We start from the raw sequence: 24277 nt of genomic DNA, 5'->3' as shown, positions 1-24277 counted from the left end.
CAGGCAGATGTTCTCTGCTCCCCAGGGTGCAGGTGGGGGGTGGGGGGTGAGGGGGTCTTTCAGCAAACCAAGAAGCCTCGGACAATGAGAATTACACTTATATTTGTCTAATTAGCTGCCATTTTTCTCCAAAGCAACATAGTGTAAACTTCTTACAGCAGTTTACCTCTTTAAATAGCACGGTAATGTTTACTACAGTCATACACAACAATTACCTCGTTCAAGGGCACTAGAGTATTAGGAAGGATGTGAACCTGGGTCCTTCAAATGAAAGGCGGTGTCTCTAAGCACTAAAGCAGCCGCTGCACGATGACACGGAGCTTTATTTTACTGTACTTTTCATCTGTACTTAATAGAAAACACGGTATATCATAGTTAACCCGAAAGTGACTGCGATACATTACCTGCTACCTTCAGCGTGAGTGGAGGTTACATCCGGCAGGCGCTTCATGTTCTCCGTACGATTCCTACGCTCCTCACGTCACTGCAGGCTCTTCCTCATCTTCTCAAGGATCCTCTCGTGCTCTCTGATATCGACACCACAGACGTTGTCTTGTAGAGATGTGGCTCTATTTCCACATCTCCTCTACTGACCAGTCCTTTGTGGGGTCCGGCCTCTTTCCTCTTCTCACAGCGACACCGATTCTCCACAGGTGTGACGGCGAAGGAGCCTCTAAGCATCCTGGGTCACTCTTATGGTCCATGGAATGAGCTCACAGTCATTTGTGTCTCTGCTCCCAAAACACACACTGAGAACATGACCTGCTCCACCACTGACTGCTCCCTTCTTTCAGACGCACAAATGTGGTAAAAACCCTTTGCTCGCGATGAGTCGCTGGTGCTTTGGGCAGCGGGTGTTACCGTAGTACAGAGCGATGGTCCTGTGCATGTCTGAATTCAGCCACAGGCAACATGTGCTTTGGAGTCTTTATTATGCATGTTTTATGTTACCTTTAAAGAAATCACACTGTCCAGTGAGTCCAAATTAATTATTAAAACATTTGCTGGAAGGAAGGTAAAATATGTGAATAATCCAATTTTTTTTTCCTTTTATTCTCTTTTTGATTTTTTTCTGTGTCCAGAGAAGTGTGGAAGTGCCAGACAATTTTTATACCTTGTTTCTTAATAAAAATGACCGCAGCAGCTCGGCGCCCCTTGTTTGAAAAGAACACCTGTTCAAACATTACAGTTCATGTGACACGGCAAATATTAATAAGGACAAGAACTTGTGTGTGTTTGATTGAAAAAATCTTTATTATTCTCAGCTGCATTTCAGATATTATTGAAGCACAAGATCACACAGCGTAACACAGACAGTCTGATGTCAAAGAGAAGCAGAGGACACACTAGATAATAGTGACAAGCTGAGGGTGAAGGGTTTCACATGTAAGCAAAGCACATTATTAACCTCTGTGTTGTTAGTAAAACAGGTGAGAGTGGAACACGGAACAGAGTAAAAACAGAGTAAAAACAGAGTAATCGGGCGGGCGCCCGTCTACGCGGAACAGTCGGATCTCCTGAGCGTCTCGATGACGGGAGTCTGGGAGTCCCGAGTGGCCTTGCAGCTCACCGAAACCACCTTGGACCACTCGCCCGCAGAGAGGCTCAGCGTGTTGCTCCAGCTGTACTTGCCGTCCTTGTCCAGGATTCCGTGGCTCATGTCCCCGGTCCTGGCGCTGCCGTCCACCGTCCACTGCAGCTTCCAGTTAGAGGGGAAGCCCTTGTTGGCCAGACACGTCAGCGTGGCCTCGTTCTTACCGGACACCTCTTGACTAGAGGGGGGCAGGACCGTGAGGACGGGGGTAGCATCGCCTAGGAGACGGCAGAGGTCAGAGGTCATCGGAGGTCATGAGAGGTCATGAGAGGTCAGAGAGAGGACAGCGAGTGGACAGAACGTCTTCAGCAGGGAAGGGATATTGTGTACGATCACCTACGTACGGTGAGGACGAAGAAGAGCTGTTAGTGAAACCCCAGAGGAGGAATTTAGGAGCAGTTTGTGATCGCAGCCCACAGTATGAATGAGGTCTATGATAATAATTATGTCCATAAACACAGCGGAACAGATCCTCGGTCATTTTTACCTCCGCGGCTCAGGGGTAAAAACTATTTTCTACTCTTCTGTACATATTGATACAGACCTTCTGGATACTGATTTTATTCACTTTAAAATCGATACATTATAAAAACTGTACGAGTGACTAAAATCAATTCCAGTTGAAGGACATGGACATATTGAAATGAAATTGTATATTTATAGAATATATAATATATACAATGAAATACGTAATGAAATATATATAGACATACATAATGAAATAACCACTAAAACCTGATAACTAACACAGACAAACCGCATGAATTATGAATTATTCTACATTTATGCCTATTTACCCTTTTACTGACATCTTTAAAATAAATATAAGCTTGGAAAGGAGCAGCTGGTATTATAGTTATTAGAGCTGCTACCTTTGGACCTAAAGGACGCAGGTTCCAATCTCACCTCCAGCTCTTGTACCCTTGAGTAAAGTACTTACCATGAAATTGTTCCAGTAAAATTACTTAGCTGTATAAATAGATTAACATTGCAAGTCGCTTTGGAGAAAAGTGTCAGCCAAATAAAACACTGAGATATGAATTAATAACCTCCAAAGAATTACAGGAAGAAAATGCACTTTAAAACGGTAAAAAAAAATTCCGCAGTAAACAAACATGTTAAAGATGCATCTTATCGTTCTTAGGAGTTTTGACATTTAATATCATCATTTACCTTCATAATTTACCTTCATCATTTACCATGATTTGAAGCTGTTTTCTTAAACCAAAGTTCAGTGTAACAACTTCCACTGAAACAGCTGAAAATACTCAATTCAGACACAGGAGAACAGAAATGTGCAGGTTGAATAAAATCATTTACATTAATTATTGTACAGTGTTCAGGGTATAACAGAGTAAAAAGCTCTTACTTCCAACCTCCAGCCTGGTTCCTCCGCCGAATGTGTACCACAGTGATTCAGAGTCTATTTGTGCTCGTACAAAAACCTCCTCAGAGGCTCGGTGTACCGTGAATGTACTGTGTTTACCTGCTTTTCATGGTAAATTCTAATTTACTCTCCTGACTGGCGGGTAAAAGAGAAGAATCACACCTGTGCGTCTATTTTTGTTAACATGAGGATTTAAAATAACATGTGAACTGGGTTATCCACAAACTTTCTTCTTCAAATTATGATAAAACTGTAATGTTCTCATCTGAACAAATTAACTGCAGAACGACGGAAAAAGTAGGAAATTCTAACCTAAAAGATAACAATCCTTATTTATTTTAAAGAAAAGTGAGAAGCGACACTAAACCAGATGTATTAAAACAAGACACAGTGCTGTATAGAAGGAGAAGGTGTGTAAAAATACTTACTGCCAACATCGATCCGGGTGCCGCTACCAAAAGTCCACCACAGTGAGTGAAAGTGGTTGAGGAGCCGCACAAAAACCCCCTGTGCATCTCTGAGTGCTCCCTGCACTCCCTTACCCTCATTTAACACTCATTTTACCATCACAATACTGTATGAGTCACACAAAACTGCATCACGTAAAGAAAATTATTTGTACTCTCTAATTAGTTTATACTATTTCATTTATATTATATATAGTTTAACTATTTTTACTCTAGTCAATTTATACTTTATGTATATTTATTCATAATTTATTTATACTCTCATGTTTGTATACTCTGTAAATATGTTATTTTTTTATTCTGTAATTCTGTGTCAGCTGTTTGTTGTCTGTAAATACTGGAAGCATCTAGAAGCACAGCAAATCCTACGTGTGCATCAGGACACTTGGCCAGTAAAACTCATTCCGATTCTGATTCAGATTCAGAAATACTCACATTAATACACGTCATGTGTTTGTGACATTTCTGTTAGTATGAATTTCAGAAAAATCATTTACAAATTTAAGACAAAGAAGATCCTTTTAAAAAGTGGACTTTAAACCTGTACAATTTAACTACAGAAAAAAAAGAGCAGTTTTTGTGTTTCCTTGTCCTGTCCTTACAAATTAAACGAGATATATTGTTTAAAACAGTTGTTTCTCCAGAGCCCTGAACTTTGTGCACTTTTATTCATCCCACAGTCTCTCCTGGAGCGCTGACTGCTCGTCGCTGCAGTTCATCCCTGTGGCCAAGAGGAGGTGCTATGGAGCTATTTCAATACACACGTTCCCTGTGTTCCACTGCAGAATCTGAACGTTTTCCTCCACGCTGGACCACAAAAGAAACGGCAAAGACAAGTTGAGCTCCTGTAGATATCAGTTTACTCCCTTTTACCCTCATTAACTACGTAAATCAGTGAATTTTTTCTGTTGCTGGTAGTGTAGTGGTTAGAGCTGCATTGTTTGAACCAAAAGGTTACAGGTTCAAATTCCCCCTCCAGCTGTAATACCCTTGAGGAAGGTACTTAGCCTGAAGTGCTCCACTAAAATCACCCAGCTGTAAAAAATGGGTAAAAATGGTAAGTATCTTATAACTGTAAGTTGATTTGAAGAAAAGTGTCAGCTGAAGGAGGAACTGTAATGTAATTCTGACTGGGAAGAGGTAAGACCAGGTGATCTTAGAGGGAACTGTTTGTGTACAAGACAGCCAGAGGATGCAGGATGCACCCCTTTCACCTCAACATGGCCACTATTTCACTCCACCTCTGGCCGCTTTGTGGTCTTACACACAAGACATCGAAAATCAAAAGCCAGGAAGTTCTTGAAGGTTTTGCAATTTAAAAAAACCCTGTGCCCTTCATAACTGCTGAATCCCTTTCACCATTCAAGAAGGGACCCAAACATATCTCTCTTGGACCAATTTCTCTTCTGATTTCTTAACTGCTCCACAAATTTGCACCATCTGTCACAATCATCTCTGTACTGGGGGTCAAGAAGAGCTACCTCCTCGTGGTCACCCCTTTACACCATCTGTCACAATCAGTGCTGTACTTCCTCTCAAGAGTTGGTTCCTGTGTAAAAGCGACAATAATTGATTTTGTTCCCATTTGTCTTGTTCTATGTCCTTTTTTTGATAAAGGAAGAAATGATTACCATCAACACCTACTTTCTGTTGTGCTTTTCACATTTTAAGAAGGTGCCACTGATGGACTGTAGGACCTTGTTCGACTCCATCTACTTGGTCATGTTGGTATCAGCGAGACACTCTGGGATCAGGAGAGACTCAGGGAATAATAGTCAAGTGTTTCCATTCCTGTCTGAGTGTTGAGAGAGCAGTTATTCTGTGGACCCAACAGTCGCCTTTCAGTGCACTTCTTCTGTCGTTGTGGATCGATTCCTGTTTCTGAAGTCCCTCTAGAACCTCCATGATACTGTACATTCACAGGCATTTCAGTTTTCAGTTATATGTGCTGTGTGTGCAAAGTGGATCCATTGCTTCTTTAATGGAAATAGAACATTTCTGTCATCTTTAATATGTCCGCAAAACTGTTTATAGCCCTCATCTGCTTTATGATGGTGATGTCTTTACCACCCCCCCCACTCCCCAAAGCAACTGCAGTGGGTCCCTTGGTGCAGCAGTGCGGTAACTGTACTGTATCACTGAGGGGGTTTTGTACGGCTCTATAACACTGTGTGGCCACCCAGTCACTGCTGATGATGTGCCAACTCAGACAGTAATAATGTCCTGCATCTTCAGCCTGGACTCCACTGATGGTCAGAGTGAAGTGAGACCCAGATCCACCACTGTTACTGAGTCAACCTGGAATCCCTGACTCACGGTAACTTCCTGAGTAGATGAGGAGCTTAGGAGCTTCTCCAGGTTTCTGAAGTTACCAGCTAAACGCTGCTTACCCCCCCGATAAACCATAGTAACAGTTATTGTGAACAGCAGAACTGGTTCTACAGCTCATGCAGGGAAACTTCCGGATGTCCTGCGTTCAGCGCCCAGCTGCCCTCTGGAGAGCCCCGGTCACATGGTAAAGTGTCTGGAATTTGTGAAATGACTGCAGAAGTGATTCGACAGGAGAAAACAGAAGGGGATTTCTGGACTGGAGGAGAACCTTTTGTGGGCTTCGGTTTGTCAGGTTGCAGTAAATTGTGTATCTGTGTGGTAAAAATACAGTAGAGTGTCTATTACCTGAACTAATCGAGCCCAAGATTGGTTTGGGTAATAAAATGGTTTGGAAAATAAAACATACATGATAATACCCAGTTTGTACAAAACAAAGTGTAAATAGGCCTGTAACTAATTTTACACAAGGTTATTACTACAGTTTTTTGAAACATCAGGTATAATTTAAAAAGTGATTTCAGAAATGGTTTGTGAATAATAACCAAGACATTTTGAAGAATCAGTGTATTTTAATATTTATTTTGAACTGACTGAATTATTTCACATGGTTTCCACTATAATTCACACTTTTTTTACGTACACAGGAATGAACACAACTGCACACTGAGTACAGTACTGTAATTTTTTTTGGGGGGCGGGAATTACGGATCTGATAAGTGACGGTTGGGATGATTGACATTCGGATAATGGACCCTTTACTGCATCTCCAATACATACGGCTGTGTCTGATAAATATTGTACATATTGTTTTTTTCTGTCTATTATTCTCAAAGGAAGGAAAAGACACATTTAGTCGAAACAAGTGAAACTGAAACACCTTTCTGATCACCTGACAAGAAAAGATCACAAGTACCAAGCTGACCAGAACGGAAGTAAAAACAACAAAAATGAATTGATACTCTACTGTAATATGAGATACTTCAAGGATATGAGTGTATATGTTATATATTTTAATATATATTGTTATAAATATAGAGACATTACATATTTCTGCATCATTGTTCTTTCAAGGAGAACTTTATTTGCTCTGATGTCTCCAAGGTGACTTGAACCATCTCACCATGGTTTTTCAGAGGATGGTTGATGGTTGAATCTCCCAGGAATGGTGTTTTTCTTCATTTGAACAACATACAGGTGGTCCCTGATTTACGATGGTTCGACTTGAAATTTTACAGTCGACTTTACGATGGTGAGCTGGGGATAGAAATTCAGTAGAATCCGCATCTCGCACTCTGACACACAGAGGTGTGTATTACCTGTATTTAATGCATTTTCAACTAATGATGGGTTTCGGTGAACGTAACCCCATCGTAAATCGGGGACCACCTGTATTCATTAAACATGTTCATCACATTCTTCAAGTTGTCTTTCCCACTGTTCTGTTAAAAGTAAAAGGCACATACATCCTCTCAGTTGTTGATAGAAGATATCCATCCATCCATCCATCCATCCATCCATCCATCCATCCATCCATCCTCAGGATCATCTTCTTCAATGCATCCATGCAGTGGTCCAATCTGTCCCATCTGTCCTCCCTCCTCTTCTCCAAAAGTGTGTTTATTTTTGATACCATAAAAATGATGAACACCAATGTGTTTCTCACAGTTAACTGTTTCTGGCCGGTTCACCTGGGTCGTTTCCCAAATCCTTCTTTCTTGCACCACGACACCACTCCAGACATAGTGAGTCCTGGTGAAAATGGATGTTTCGTTGGCAAGTAGTTACAGACAGTAGTTACACACCACCGCACTTGTGATAGTGTGTGTTCACGTGGATTTGCATAGAGAAACACTTTGCATTGACAGCACATGCTTCAGCGCTCTGGGAGTGTTTATAGTCCTCAGGGTTGGACACTTCAACACTGACAGCTGTCCTTCATGGCAAGAGAGTCACCAGCAGTTATGGGTTTCATCACAACCTTCATCTGGACTCTGGTCTTCATTCAAGGTCAGTGGGAAGGAAAAGGGTTCAAAATACACTTTAGGTGAACTGAACAGTTCTGTGAGCAAATATGAGATACAGTTTGATCAATAATCAAATATACTGCATTTTTCATTTATCAATATAATTTTTTGTTCTATTTCAGAATCCAGGGGTCAAATCACTGTGACTCAGAGTCCTGAAGCGACAGCTGTTCTCCCAGGACAGACAGTCAGTATGAGCTGTAGAACCAGTTCTGCTGTGTACAGTAGCTGTTACTATGCTGGATCATATGATAAGCAGTGTTTAGCCTGGTATCTTCAGAAACCTGGAGAAGTTCCTAAACTCCTCATTGGTGGTGCTACTTTACGTCAGTCTGGGATTCCAGATCGCTTCAGTGGCAGTGGATCTGGGACCGACTTCACTCTGAGCATCAATGGAGTCCAGGCTGAAGATGCAGGACATTATTACTGTCAGAGTTTTCATTACCCTAATAGCGTCTATGTGTTCACACAGTGTTATAGAGCCGAACAAAAACCCCCCCAGACACACAGTACACTTACCGCACTGCTGCACCTGAGATGCACTACAGCTTCAGATTGGGAAACTGGTTCAAACTTTTTCAAATTCTTCTTTTCAGTATTATTACCATATATTGGTCAATTCTTAATCTCGGAAATTTATAAACTGCACTTTGGGAGCTGCTGAGGAGGATGATCATTTTTGTGTTAACCCGTAAAGCACAAGAACAGAAACAGTCATTTACTGCTCAACTGTTTTGTCTTTCAGATCATGGGAGCACTTACATGGTTAACATGGTTTACAAGGCTTTCCTCTGTATATTTCTGAGAAAATACACAAGTTTAGGACATATAGTATGACCAGTGGGGGGTCCAGGAGAACATGCCGACGTGTCCTCCGTCGATCACGGCACCATCATACACAGAGTGTCACATGTGGTCCTGTTCCGGACCTCCTGTGTTCAGCGCCCAGCTTCCCTCTGGAGAGCCCCAGTCACATGGTAAAGTGTCTGGAATTTGTGAAATGACTGCAGAAGTGATTCGACAGGAGAAAACAGAAGGGGACTTCTGGACTGGAGGAGAACCTTTTGTGGGCTTCGGTTTGTCAGGTTGCAGTAAATTGTGTATCTGTGTGGTAAAAATACAATAGAGTGTCTATTACCTGAACTAATCGAGCCCAAGATTGGTTTGGGTAATCAAATGGTTTGGAAAATAAAACATACATGATAATACCCAGTTTATATGAAACAAAGTGTAAATAGGGCTGTAACTAATTTTACACAAGGTTATTACTACAGTTTTTTGAAACATCAGGTATAATTTAAAAAGTGATTTCGGAAATGGTTTGTGAATAATAAACAAAACACACACACACACACACACACACACACACACACACACATTTTCTGAACCGCTCATTCCATACGGGGAACCGGAGCCTAACCCAGCAACACAGGGCATAAGGCCGGAGGGGGAGGGGACACACCCAGGACGGGACGCCAGTCCGCCGCAAGGCATCCCAAGCGGGACTCAAACCCCAGACCCACCGGAGAGCAGGACTGTGGTCCAACCCACTGCGCCACCGCACCCCCCTTAACCAAAACATTATTTAATATTTATTTTGAACTGACTGAATTATTTCACATGGTTTCAACTGTAATTCACACTTTTTTACATAAACAGGAATAAAGACAACTGCACACTGAGTACAGTACTGTAATATTTTTTTGGGGGGGGAGAATTGCGGATCTGATAGCCAGGACAGCCAGGCATAAGAAAAGTTTCTTTCCTCAGGCCATCTACCTCATGAACACCTAAATCTCTCCCCTAGAGAGTAAACCAGTGCAATACATAATGCTATTTATATTTATATTTATAACTTTTTATCACATCATATCTCTTCTCACACTTCCTTGCATTTGTAACTAGTGACTATTTTTGTATATAATATTGGGTACTGTATATTTTTATATATTTTTCATCCCTTATTCACATACTCTATCTTCTCATCTATCTTGCCACTGTCATTCTGTCTGTGCTGTGGAAGTTCCTGTCACCAAGACAAATTCTTTGTATGTGTGAACATACTTGGCAATAAAGCTCATTCTGATTCTGATTCTGATTCTGATTCTAACTGATGGTTGGGATGATTGACATTCGGATAATGGACCCTTTACTGCATGTCCAACACATAGGGCTGTGTCTGATACATAGTGTACATATTATTTTTTTTCTGTCTATTATACTCAAAAACTCCGCCGAGAGATTCCTTCGGGGTCCCTTGCCGGTCTGAAGACCGAATAAAAGAGAAGGGTTGGGCATGGGGCTAGCGACCCCATCCCGTAAAAAAAACCACACCGCTACAGAAATGCCAACAAGTACTCAAGACATCTCAGACATCTTGGTCTTGGGAGAAGATGGACTTCCAGCTGGAAGTCTTATGACGCGGAGTGGTGAAAGCCAAAAACATCTGGAAGCTTCTCAGCCGATCACCATACTTTCAACTAAGGCCACCCTTAACATCGGGACGTGGAATGTGAGGACCATGTACAAAGCTGGAAAGGTGGCACAGGTGGCTGCAGAAATGAGGGCCTACAGACTTGCCATCCTGGGAATCAGCGAGTTACGGTGGACTGGCTCAGGCCAGAAGAGGCTATCATCGGGAGAAATGCTGCTGTTTTCAGGACACGAGGAAGACAACGCCCCCGACACCCAAGGTGTGGCTCTGATGTTAAATAAGACAGCCCAGAGAGCTCTCACCGGATGGGAGGCCCATGGAGCACGCATCATCACAGCAACCTTTAGAACTAAGATGAGAAGGATTAACATGAATGTGGTGCAGTGCTACGCCCCAACTAATGACAGCGATAAAGAGCAGAACGAGGAATTCTACAACAGACTGCAGACCGTCATCCAGAGTTTGCCAGGAAGAGACGTCACCATTGTCATGGGAGACCTCAATGCCAAGATTGGCAGTGACAACAGGGGCTATGACGAGATTATGGGGCAGCAAGGACTAGGTGAGATGAATGACAATGGAGAAAGATTTGTCAACATACGTGCTACCAGCAACCTGGTCATTGGCAGAAGCATCTTCCCTCATTGAAGGATTCATAAGGCAACCTGGGTTTCACTGGATCTATCTACAGAGAACCAGATAGACCATGTGTGCATCACAAGGAGGTTCCGAAATTCCCTGCAGGACGTACGCGCCAAGCGAGGAGCAGATGTTGCCTCGGACCATCACCTCCTTGTGGCTCGCCTTAGGCTCAAGCTAAAGAGGACATGAACAGGAGAGACAAACCAGCGCCAGAGATACAACACCATCCTTCTCAAGGAAGCAACAAAGCTAGAGGAATACAGATTAACCCTCACCAACAAGTTCCAGGCTCTGCAGGAGCTTCTGGATGAGGAGACTATTGATGTGAAATGGAAGGCAGTGAAGGAGACAATGACAGCAACATGCCAGGAAGTACTAGGTCCCAGGAAACACAGCCACAAGGAGTGGATCTCAGTAGAGACCATGAAGAAGATACAGGAAAGGAAGGAAAAGAGGACAGCTCTTAATAACAGCCATACACGGGCCGAGAAAGCCAGAGCACAGGAAGCATACAGTGAGGCCAACAAAAGTACAAAGAGGAGCATCAAGATTGACAAAAAGAACTACTTTGACTTTCTGGCTACTGAGGCTGAAGAAGCCGCTTGACAAGGGAATATGAAAGATCTATACACCACTACAAAAAAGCTGTCTGGAAAGTTCAACAAACCAGAAAGGCCTGTAAAGGACAAGGAGGGAAAGACCATCACTGGAGATGAGGGACAGGAGAAAAGATGAGTAGAACACTTTGAAGAGCTGCTTAATAGACCAGCCCCTCAGGACCCACCAGACATCCAGCCAGCTGCTGTAGACCTGCCTATTGATTGCAGGGAGCCTACTAGGGAGGAGATCCGTAAGGCCATCAAACTGCTGAAAAATGGCAAGGCAGCTGGACCTGACAACATTCCAGCAGAGGCATTGAAAGTTGACATCGAAACCACAATGGAGATGCTATACCCCCTTTTCAAGAAAATCTGGGAAGAAGAATTGTCCCAACAGAATGGAAGGAGGGATACCTCATCAAGCTACCAAAGAAAGGCGACCTCAGCAGCTGCTCCAACTATAGAGGCATAACACTCTTGTCAGTCCTAGGCAAGGTGTTTAACAGGATCCTCCTCAACAGAATGAAGGACACAGTTGACCAACAGCTCCGAGACCAGCAGGCAGGATTCCGGAAAGAGCGGTCCTGCACAGATCAAATAGCCACACTGCGTATTATATTAGAGCAGTCAATAGAATGGAACTCACCACTCTACATAAACTTCATTGACTATGAGAAAGCCTTTGACAGTGTAGACAGAGACACCCTGTGGAAGCTGATGAGACATTACGGAATACCAGAGAAGTTTACCAACATCATCAGGAACTCCTACAACGGGATGACCTGCAGGGTGGTGCATGGTCAGCAGCTCACTAGCGCTTTCCAGGTGTGAACAGGAGTTAGATAAGGATGCCTCCTGTCACCATTTTTCTTCCTGCTTGTGATTGACCGGGTGATGAAGACCTCCACAGCCGAGAAGCGACTTGGGATCCAATGGACACCTTGCGAACAGTTGGATAACTTGGATTTTCCGGATGACCTTGCCCTTCTCTCACATACCCACCAACAAATGCAGGAGAAGACCAGTACTGTGGCAGAGAACTCAGCACGAGTGGGCCTCATGATCCACAGAAGGAAGAGCAAGATACAGAGGGTCAATGCAGACAAGAACTCTCCAATCACACTTGAAGGTGAAGCGTTAGAAGAGGTGGACAGCTTCTCCTACCTAGGCAGCATAATCGACAAGCAGGGTGGGACAGACGTCGATGTCAGAGTCAGAATAGGCAAGGCAAGGGCAGCTTTCCTGCAACTGAAGAACGTGTGGGGGTCCAGAGTTCTGACAGTCAAGACCAAGACCCGAATCTTCAACTCCAACATAAAGTCAGTCCTACTTTATGGAGCAGAGACCTGGAGGACCACCGTCACCACCACAAAAAAGATACAGACATTCATCAACAACTGTTTACGACAGATTCTCAGGATCCACTGGCCCGTGATCATCTGCAACATAGAGCTATGGCAGAGATCAGGACAACAACCAGTAGAATATGATATCCTGCAAAGACGCTGGCGATGGATCGGCCATACCCTGCGAAAGCCAGCTTCAAACACTAAAGGAAGAGCCCTCACGTGGAACCCCCAAGGCAAGAGGAAGTGAGGCTGGCCAAAAAACACATGGCAATGCCACCTGGATGCAGAAGCCAAGAGGATGGGCCGCACCTGGGGAAAACTGGAAAAACTGGTCCAGGTCAGAGATGCTTGGAGAGCCCTTGTTGACAGCCTATGCCCCAAGAGGGGTAGTAGGCATAAGTAAGTAAGTAAGCATAATACTCAAAGGAAAGAAAAGACACACACACACACACACACACACACACACTTTCAGAACCGCTTGTCCCTTACAGGGTCACGGGGAACCGGAGCCTAACCCGGCAACACAGGGCGTAAGGCCGGAGGGGACACACCCAGGACAGGACGCCAGTCCGCCGCAAGGCACCCCAAGCGGGATTCGAACCCTAGACCCACTGGAGAGTAGGACTGTGGTCCAACCCACTGCGCCACCGCACCCCCTAAAAGAAAAGACACATTTAGTCTAAACAAGTGAAACTGAAAGACCTTTCTGATTACCTGACAAGTAAAGATCACAAGTACCAAGGTTACCAGAACGGAAGTAAAAACGACACAGATGAATCGATACTCTACTGTAATATGAAATACTTCAAGGATATAATTATGAGGGGGGTGTGGTGGCGCAGTGGGTTGGACCGCAGGCCTGCGCTCTGGTGGGTCTGGGGCTCGAGTCCCGCTTGGGGTGTCTTGCGGCGGACTGGCGTCCCGTCCTGGGTGTGTCCCCTCCGGCCTTACGCCCTGTGTTACTGGCTAGGCTCCGGTTCCCCGTGACCCCATATGGGACAAGCGGTTCTGAAAATGTGTGTGTATAATATATACACTCATAATTACACACAGGGCATAAGGCCGGAGGGGGAGGGGACACACCCAGGACGGGATGCCAGTCTGTCGCAAGGCACCCCAAGCAGGACTCGAACCGCAGACCCACTGAAGAGCAGGACCTGGTCCAACCCACTGAGCCACCACGCCCCCCTTGTATATATTATATATTTTAATATATATTGTTATAAATATATAGACATGCCGTACTGCTGCATCATTGGTCTTTCAAGGAGAACTTTATTCGCTCTGCTGTCTCCAAGGTGACTTGAACCATCTCACCATGGTTTTTCAGAGGATGGTTGATGGTTGAATCTCCCAGGAATGGTGTTTTTCTTCATTTGAACAACATACAGGTGGTCCCTGATTTACGATGGTTCGACTTGCAATTTTTTCATCTTTACGATAGTGAGCTGGAGATAGACATTCAGTAGAAACCGTACTTCAAATTTTGAATTTAGATTTTTTTCCCAGGGAAGAGACATGTGGAGCGATACTCTCTCGTAATGCTTGACAGAGACATCTCCCAGTCTGACACACAGAGGTGTGTATTACCTGTATTAAATGCATTTTCGACTTATGATATTTTCGACTTATGATGGGTTTCGGGGAACGTAACCCCATCGTAAATCGGGGACCACTTGCATTCATTAAACATGGTCATCACATTCTTCAAGTTGTCTTTCCCACTGCTCTGTTAAAAGTAAAAGGCACATACATCCTCTCAGCTGCTGATAGAAGATATCCATCCATCCATCCATCCTCAGGATCATCTTCTTCAATGCATCCATGCAGTGGTCCAATCTGTCCCATCTGTCCTCCCTCCTCTTCTCCAAAAGTGTGTTTATTTTTGATACCATAAAAATGATGAACACCAATGTGTTTCTCACAGTTAACTGTTTCTGGCTGGTTCACCTGGGTCGTTTCCCAAATCCTTCTTTCTTGCACCACGGTAATTCTGACACCATTCCAGACATAGTAAGTCCTGGTGAAAATGGATGTTTTGCTGGCAGGTGGTTACAGACATTGTATGGCTCAGTTTATGGAGCATCTGTTTCAGCCTTTCCATGGCCAAGTGTACAATGTGTTCTCAATGTGCTCTCATACAGCCGTGTGTCAACATGTCAAGGTTGTGTTCACAGCACCGCATGTGTGACAGTGTGTGTTCACATGGATTTGCATAGAGAAACACTTTGCATTGACAGCACATGCTTCAGCGCTCTGGGAGGGTTTATAGTCCTCAGGGTTGGACACTTCAACACTGACAGCTGTCCTTCATGGCAAGAGAGTCACCAGCAGTTATGGGTTTCATCACAACCTTCATCTGGACTCTGGTCTTCATTCAAGGTCAGCTGGAAGGAAAAGGGTTAAAAACACACTTTAGGTGAACTGAACAGTTCTGTGAGCAAACATGAGATGTTGCATTTTTCATTTATCAATAGAACTTTTTGTTCTGTTTCAGGATCCAGGGGTCAAATCACTGTGACTCAGAGTCCTGAAGCAACAGCTGTTCTCCCAGGACAGACAGTCAGTCTGAGCTGTAGAACCAGTTCTGCTGTTAACATTAACTGTCTTTATGGTTTATCGGGGGGTAAAGAGTGTTTAGCCTGGTACCTTCAGAAACCCGGAAATGTTCCTGAACTCCTCATCTACTCAGGAAGTTACCGTCAATCCGGGATTCCAGGTCGGTTCAGTGGCAGTGGATCTGGGACCGAATTCACTTTGACCATAAGTGGAGTCCAGGCTGAAGATGCAGGACATTATTACTGTCAGAGTTTTCATTTCCCTAGTAGTGGTGATGTGTTCACACAGTGTTATAGAGCTGTACAAAAACCCCCCCAGACACACAGTACAGTTACCGCACCGCTGCACCTGAGATCCACTGCGGTTGACTCTTTAACTTATACATTTACATTTTATACTTTTATTCGATACATTTTTAACTTTTTGATCACAGAAATATGTTAAATGAAAATTAACATACATCTCAAGGGTAATCATAACATTTGCAGTTAAGGAATAAATGTATGAATGAAAATTCAAAGTGAGCTACAGATCATTAAAAACACATGTCGGTGTTTTGAAACATTAAATGTTTTTAGTTTTTTATGATGTTTGGGTGACGTATTTCTCATTCTTAAGAAATCATTGTAATCCAGTGCCCTCACAGTTTTTATTTCCTGTCGGACTCCATATTCTACCACAAGACATCTGAAGATGTCAAACTGATGATGAAACATGACCAAGTGAGACAGGAGGCCAAGAGTGTTTCCCGGCACTGTTCCTTTGTCTCATCTGGGACCCGACACCTTCAGTCCCTTTCAGTCCCCTTCATTCAGTGCCTATGCCATTCTAGTGTTGGTTTCTCATTCTCCAATTCGCTACATTCATTGGAAATGAACCAAAACGTGTCCAGAAACAGTTGAGAGATAACTAAGGCCACAGTTGTGATGATGAGGAGCTGCGATTGTTCCGTCACCTGATGTCTCACAACAGGAGGCATGAAGCATTACTGTGCAAAACACTTTTTTTACACGACACGCGTTCCTGCTACGTCAGTGTGATGTGCAGCAGCGTCGAGAGTCCAGACAGAGAGCAGGGATGGTGACGGAGGGTTTGCTGCAGCTTTGTTATAACTTTTTTCCTGAAATTGAGAGAGCAGAACTCCAGCCTGGAAGATCCAGTGAAAGTGATCTGTTGGGTCCAAAAATACCAGCAAAAGTGAAGTTTTGCAAAACAAACCATAATGTTGAAATATCAGCCATTTCATTGACAAAGTATTTCCATCATTTGAACAGCTACAAAGCAAATAAAACATACCTCGGTCAAACTTTTTAAAATATTTACAGGTACGAAGTTTTATTATACAAAATAATCCATTATACCCCAACGTGCCAAATCAATACGCAAAGGAATTGATACTGACACGTGATCCTCACAAGAAAGGGGTTATTTCATATATATATGAAACGCTATTCCAGTTGACAAGTATACCAACTTTAGAACACTTGAAGTCTTCCTGGGAGGAAGATTTGGGTGTAGAAATTGCAGAAGAGCAGTGGGAGTCAACCCTTAAACAGATTCATTGGCTGACTCATCAGTGACACCTGGTGCCATATAGGGAAACTGCCGATAAAAGGCAACCCTGAAAGTTTTCACATTGTGGAACCTCTGGAAAGAAGAACTGCTGCCTTCCTTCAAGTGTGGTTTCCTGGATTTCCTTACCTTTGCCTGTTACCTGACTACGAGTATTGTGTTTTCTCAAGAACAATGTTTGCCAATCGCCTGACCATCGCCTGTCTTTTGACTACTCCTTTGCCTGCTCCTTGAAACATTAAAACCTGGAACCTGAACTCTGTGCTTGTGTCCGCTCCGTCTGCACCTCCAACTTGCCATGACACAATGATGATGTTCAATACATAGATAATGTGTCAAATTTTTGATGTTCTTATTGATTTAAGTTTTATTGACCACGTAAGGAAGTTATACATCCGTTAAATGGTCCCTTAGTCTCCTCTTTTCCGAAAGAAAGAAAAGCGGGGTTCGAAAAACCTCATTGACACTAACATTACCGGGCAAATGGAATCAAGATGCTCTGCATCCACACAGTGAATACCTGTCATCATCAGAATCAAAGAAATGCTCCAATTAAGTGTTAAACATATAAGAATATAAATAATTATTGCAGTTTTCTTATTCTTGTATTTGTCATGATGCAGAACAGGGAATGAGCAACGGACTTAGGTGTGGCCTTGTCATTTTATTTAAGAAGAGGCAGACACGAGAATTGTTAGGCTCCAGGTGAAGGTCGATCAATCAGTAAACGTGGTCCAGGGGTTTACGCAAAGCCGAGGTCGGTTAAACAAAGCAGGAGGATCAGAAACCAGGAAAGCAATCACTAAGGGAGAGAAAGTGAATCTGGGAACGAAGCGCTGCGGCGTATCTAACAAGGATCCACACTTGTAGAGATCCCAGGTTGTCTTTTTATCCTGTTCTCTTGATTGGATGTAGATGTTTCCAATGCACCGGTGGATAAGGGCGTGATAGTATTCATGAGTTCACCAGTCTCACCTCCTACTTCCAACATCCAGCCTGGTTCCTTTGCTGAAAGTGGCCCACAGTGATTCAGTCACTATTTGTGTTTGTATAAAGACCTCTTATGAGGCTTGGTGTACTGTGAATATACTGTGTTTACTGGCCTTTCATGGTAAATTTTAATTTACTTTCCTGTCTGGTGGGAAGGGGGGCGCAGTGGCGCAGTGGGTTGGACAGGGTCCTGCTCTTCAGTTGGTCTGGGGTTCAAGTCCCGCTTGAAGTGCCTTCCGATGGACTGGCGTCCCGTCCTGGGTGTGTCCCCTCCCCCTCCGGCCTTACGCCCTGTGTTGCCGGGTTAGGCTCCGGTTCCCCGCGACCCCGTATGGGACGAGCGGTTCAGAAACTGTGTGTGTGTGTGTGTGTGTCTGGTGGGTAAAAGAGAAGAATCACACCTGTGTGTCTATTTTTGTTAACATGAGGTTTGAAAATAACATGTGAACTGGGTTATCCACTGATTCCTTGACAAGCTTTCTTCTTCAAATGATGAGAAATCTGTAATGTTCTCATCTGAACAAATTAACTGCAGAACGATGGAAAAAGTTGAAAATTTTAACATAAAATATAACAATCCTTATTTATCCATCCATCCATCCATCCATCTTCCTCCGCTTTTATCCGGGGCCGGGTCGCAGGGGCAGCAGTCCGAGCAGAGTCCTCCAGACTTCCCTTTCCCCGCACACCTCCTCCAGTTCCTCTGGGGGAACCCCAAGGCATTCCCAGGCCAGCCGGGAGACATAGTCTCTCCAACGTGTCCTGGGTCTGCCCCGAGGCCTCCTCCCAGTAGGACAAGCCCGGAACACCTCACCAGGGAGGCGTCCAGGAGGCATCCGGAACAGATGCCCGAGCCACCTCAACTGGCTCCTCTCGATGCGGAGGAGCAGCGGCTCTACTCCGAGCTCCTCTCGGGTGACTGAGCTCCTCACCCTATCCCTAAGGGTGCGCCCAGCCACTCTGCGGAAGAAACTCATTTCTGCCACTTGTATCCGCGATCTCATTCTTTCGGTCATGATCCAGAGTTCATGACCATAGGTGAGGGTAGGAACGTAGATCGACCGGTAAATTGAGAGCTTCGCCTTACGACTCAGCTCCCTCTTCACCACAACAGACCGGTACAATGACCGCATTACTACGGACGCCGCACCGATCCGTCTGTCGACCTGCCGCTCCATTTTTCCCTCACTCGTGAACAAGACCCCGAGATATTTAAACTCCTCCACTTGAGGGAGCAACTCCCCCCTAACCCGGAGGGGGCGATCCACCTTTTTCCGACTGAGGACCATGGTCTCGGATTTGGAGGTGCTGATTCTCATCCCCGCCGCTTCGCACTTGGCTGCAAACCTCCCCAGTGCACGCTGCAAGTCTTGACTTGATGAAGCCAACAGGACCACATCGTCCGCAAAAAGCAGAGACGAGATCTCGCGGCCACCAAAACAGACACCCTCCGTTCCCTGGCTGCGCCTAGAAATTCTGTCCATGAAGATAATGAACAGAATCGGTGACAAAGGGCAGCCCTGGCGGAGTCCAACATGCACCGGGAACAGGTCTGACTTACTGCCGGCAATGCGAACCAAGCTCCTGCTCCGGTCATACAGGGAACGAACAGCCCGTAGCAACGAGCCCCGAACCCCATAATCCCGAAGTACCCCCCACAGGATGCCAAGAGGGACACGGTCGAATGCCTTCTCCAGGTCCACAAAACACATATGGACTGGTTGGGCAAACTCCCACAAACCCTCCAGCACTCTAGTGAGGGTATAGAGCTGGTCCAGTGTTCCACGGCCAGGGAGAAAACCGCATTGCTCCTCCTGAATCCGAGGTTCGACTATCGGTCGGATTCTCCTTTCCAGTACCCCGGCATAGACTTTCCCAGGGAGGCTAAGGAGTGTGATCCCCCTGTAGTTGGAACACAATCTCCGGTCCCCCTTCTTAAAAAGAGGGACCACCACCCCGGTCTGCCAGTCCAGAGGCACCGTTCCCGAACTCCACGCGATGCTGCAGAGGCGTGTCAGCCAAGACAGCCCCACAACATCCAGAGACTTGAGAAACTCGGGGCGGATCTCATCCACCCCCGGAGCCTTGCCACCGAGGAGTTTTTTGACTACCTCAGCAACTTCAGCCAGGGTAATGGACGAGTCCCCCTCCGAGTCCCCAGCCTCAGCTTCCTCTACGGAAGGCGTGTCGGAGGGATTGAGGAGATCCTCAAAGTACTCCTTCCACCGCCTGAGGACATCCTCAGTTGAGGTCAGCAGCGCACCACTTCCACTGTAAACAGTGTTCGTGGAACACCGCTTCCTCCCTCTGAGTCGCCGACCAAAAGTCTTCCTCCATGGCCTCACCGAACTCCTCCCAAGCCCGAGTTTTTGCCGCGGCGACTGCCAGAGCTGCGCTCCGTTTGGCCCGTCGGTACCCGTCAGCTGCTTCAGGAGTCCCATGAGCCAGCCAGGCCCGATAGAACTCCTTCTTCAGCTTGACGGCATCCCTTACTTCCGGTGTCCACCACCGTGTTTGGGGATTGCCGCCGCGACAGGCGCCGGAGACCTTATGGCCGCAGCTCCGAACCGCCGCCCCGACAATGGAGGCGCGGAACATAGTCCATTCAGACTCGATGTCCCCCACCTCCCACGGGACCTGGTTGAAGCTCTGTCGGAGGTGGGAGTTGAAGACCTCTCTGACAGGGGCCTCCGCCAAACGTTCCCAACAGACCCTCACTATGCGTTTGGGCCTGCCAGGTCTGTCCAGCTTTTTCCCCCGCCATCGAATCCAACTCACCACCAGGTGGTGATCAGTTGACAGCTCAGCCCCTCTCTTCACCCGAGTGTCCAAGACATATGGCCGAAGGTCAGAAGAAACGACTACAAAGTCGATCATCGACCTCCGACCTAGGGTGTCCTGGTGCCAAGTGCACTGATGGACACCCTTATGCATGAACATGGTGTTCGTTATGGATCAACCGCGACTAGCACAGAAATCCAATAACAACTCACCGCTCGGGTTCAGATCAGGGAGGCCGTTCCTCCCAATCACGCCCCTCCAGGTATCACTGTCGCTGCCCACGTGGGCGTTGAAGTCCCCCAGTAGAACGACAGAGTCCCCAGTGGGAGAGCTTTCCAGCACGCCCCCCAGGGACTCTAAAAAGGCCGGGTACTCTACACTGCCGCTAGGCGCATAAGCACAAACGACAGTGAGAGACCGTTCCCTGACCCGAAGGCGTAGGGAGACGACCCTCTCATTCACTGGGGTAGACTCCAACACATGGCGGCTGAACTGGGGGGCTATTTATAAGCCCACACCCGCCCGCCACCTCTCACCTTGGGCAACGCCAGAATAGTGGAGAGTCCACCCCTGATCGAGTAGAGTGGTTCCAGAACCCAAGCTGTGAGTGGAAGTGAGCCCGACTATATCTAGACGGTATCTCTCAACTTCCCGCACCAGCTCAGGCTCCTTCCCCGCCAGTGAGGTGACATTCCAAGTCCCAAAAACCAGAGTTGGCGCCCGAGGTTTGGGTCGGCCGGGCACTCGGCCCCGACCACCGCCCAACTCACAATGCACCGGCCCCTTACGGTTTCTCCGGCAGGTGGTGAGCCCACCGAAGAGCGGCTCCACGTTATGGCTTCGGGCTGAGCCCGGCCAGGCCCCGTGGGCATAGACCTGGCCACCAGGCGCTCGCATGCGAGCCCCCCCCCCAGGCCTGGCTCCAGGGTGGGGCCCTGGTGACCCCATACCGGGCGGAGTAAACGAAAGCCTTGATTTTTTCCTCATAAGGGGTTTTTGAACCGCGCTTTGTCTCGTCTGTCATCCAGGACCTGTCTGCCATGGGAGACCCTACCAGGGGCATATAGCCCCAGACAATATAGCTCCTGGACTCATTCAGGCACTCAAACCCCTCCACCACGGTAAGGTGGCGGTTCACGGAGGGGAATCCTTATTTATTTTAAAGAAAAGTGAGAAGCGACACTAAAACAGGTGTATTAAAACAAGACACAGTGCTGTATATCAGGAGAAGGTGTGTAAAAAGAGCTTTGCTGCCCTTTCATGAAAGAGATTTGCTGTTAAAAGATATTTAGAAATACTTACTGCCAACATCGATCCGGGTGCCGCTACCAAAAGTCCACCACAGTGAGTGAAAGTGGTTGAGGAGCCGCACAAAAACCCCCAGTGTGTCTCTATCAACGCTCACTGCGCTTCCTTACCCTCATTTAACACTCATTTTACCCTCATTGTACCCTCATTTTACCGTCACATTACTGTATGAATCACACAACACTGTATCATGTACAAGAAATTTATTTATACTCTAATTAATTTATACTATTTCATTTATATTATATATCATTTAACTATTTATACCCTAATCAATTTATACTTTATGTATATTTCGTTATAATTTATATACTGTTATGTTTGTATACTCTCTAATTGCATTATTTCTTCTGTAATTCTGTGTCAACTGTTTGTTGTCTGTAAATACTGGAAGCATCTCGAACCACAGCAAATTCTTTGTGTGCGTCAGGCCACTTGGCCAATAAAACTCATTATGATTCTGATTCAAAAAGACAAGCGGTTTCAGTCAGTGTGTGTGTGTGTGTGTGTGTGTGTGTGTGTGTGTGTGTTTCAAACAGTTGTTTCTCCAGAGCCCTGAACTTTGTGCGCTTTTATTCATCCAACAGTCTCTCCTGGAGCACTGACTGCTCATCGCTGCAGTTCATCCCTGTGGCCAAGAGGAGGTGCTATGGAGCTATTTCAATACACACGTTCCCTGTGTTCCACTGCAGGATCTGAACGTTTTCCTCCACACTGGACCACAAAAGAACCGACAAAGACCAGCTGAGCTCCTGTAGATATCACTTTACTCCCTTTTACCCTAATTAACTACATTATAATAATAAGGTTGCAGGTTTAAATCCCACCTCCAGCTGTAACACCCTTGAGGAAGGTACTAATCCTGAACTGCTCCAGTAAAATCACCTAGCTATATAAACAGGCAAACATGGTAAGTAGCTTAAAACTGTAAGCTGATTTGGAGAAAAGCTTCAGCTAAAGGAATAACTGTAACGTAATTCTGACTGGGACAAGGTAAAACCAGGTGATTTTAGAGGGAACTGTTCATGTACAAGATGCACCAGAGGTGGCTGCTTTGTGGTCTCACACACAAGACATCGAAAATCAAAAGCCAGGAAGTTCTTGAAGGTTTTGCGATGAAAAAAACCCTCTGTCCTTCATAACTGCTGAATCCCTTTCACCATTCAAGAAGGGACTCAAACATATGTCTCTTGGACCAATTTCTCTTCTGATTTCTTAACTGCTCCACAAATTTGCACCATCTGTCACAATCATCTCTGTACTGGGGGTCAAGAAGAGCTACCTCCTCGTGGTCACCCCCGCACAACGTCCCTGACAGCTAAGCGCTCTTCAAATTGATCAAAATGGTCTCAGTACTACCATGCAAGCAACTTCACAAAAAAGAACTTTGCCAAGAAAAGCCTTCCAAGACTTGACTGGCCCAACAGCTCTACAAGCTAACATTGAAGGACTGACACCTGCCCAACATGACATCATCCATCAGCTTGCTACTGGACATAATGCAGCTGCAATCTTACTTCAAGAAGCACACAGCAACTCCGATGATCAGGTGAACATATCTGGCTTCAACCTAGTTAAAGCTATACATGAAGAACATCATGGTATAACCACACTAGTAAGGTCAGATGTACAAATTTCCGACGTGACAACTTTGCCAAGAAACAACAATATTCAATGGATAGCTGAGCATATCAATGGAGTCAAATTTGTGAACGTGTACAAACCACCGAAAGCGATTTTTACATATCTCTTAGTTTTTAGCCACCCAGCAATATACGCTGGCAACTAACTGAACATGTCAGCTGGGGCTACCACAAAAATTCAGCCTGTGGCGAAGAACTAGTCAACTGGGCATCAAATGCCAACTTGCAACTTCTTGATGACAACAAGCAATCAGCCAGTTTTCACTCAGGAAGATGGAACAGTGGCACAAATCCAGACCTGGCTTTCGAAACAAAATGTAACAACTCACAAACCATCAGCCCAAGAAGAACAGTATTTTGCGTATTCCCAAGATCACAACATAGACCATCTATAATACAAAACCCTGTATTGATCATGCCCACACCAAGCTACCCAGTTAAACATTGGAATCTGTGGAAAGCTTACTGGAACAACTTTGCTAGGGACATTGAAGAAGCTATAAGCAGTCTCAAAGAACCAACTAAAGATAACTTAAATGAATTATACAATAAATTCACCAAAATTATTACGGAAAAGGCTAAAAAGCACATTCCTAG

General features: G+C 45.3%; 1 gene segment (V, D, J or C); it reads right to left on the bottom strand.

Annotated features, from left to right (window-relative positions):
* Positions 1–1231: 1231 nt before the first annotated feature.
* On the bottom strand, positions 1232–18068 carry LOC114909292 (Ig lambda chain C region-like). The segment is given in 3 exon segments: positions 1232–1812; positions 17941–17966; positions 18058–18068. Coding segments are annotated over 3 exon segments (354 nt in total).
* Positions 18069–24277: the final 6209 nt, after the last annotated feature.

The sequence above is a fragment of the Scleropages formosus genome, chromosome 21, assembly GCF_900964775.1.
Source record: "Scleropages formosus chromosome 21, fSclFor1.1, whole genome shotgun sequence".
NCBI lineage: Eukaryota > Metazoa > Chordata > Actinopteri > Osteoglossiformes > Osteoglossidae > Scleropages > Scleropages formosus.
This window is presented reverse-complemented; position numbering and strand designations above follow the sequence as displayed.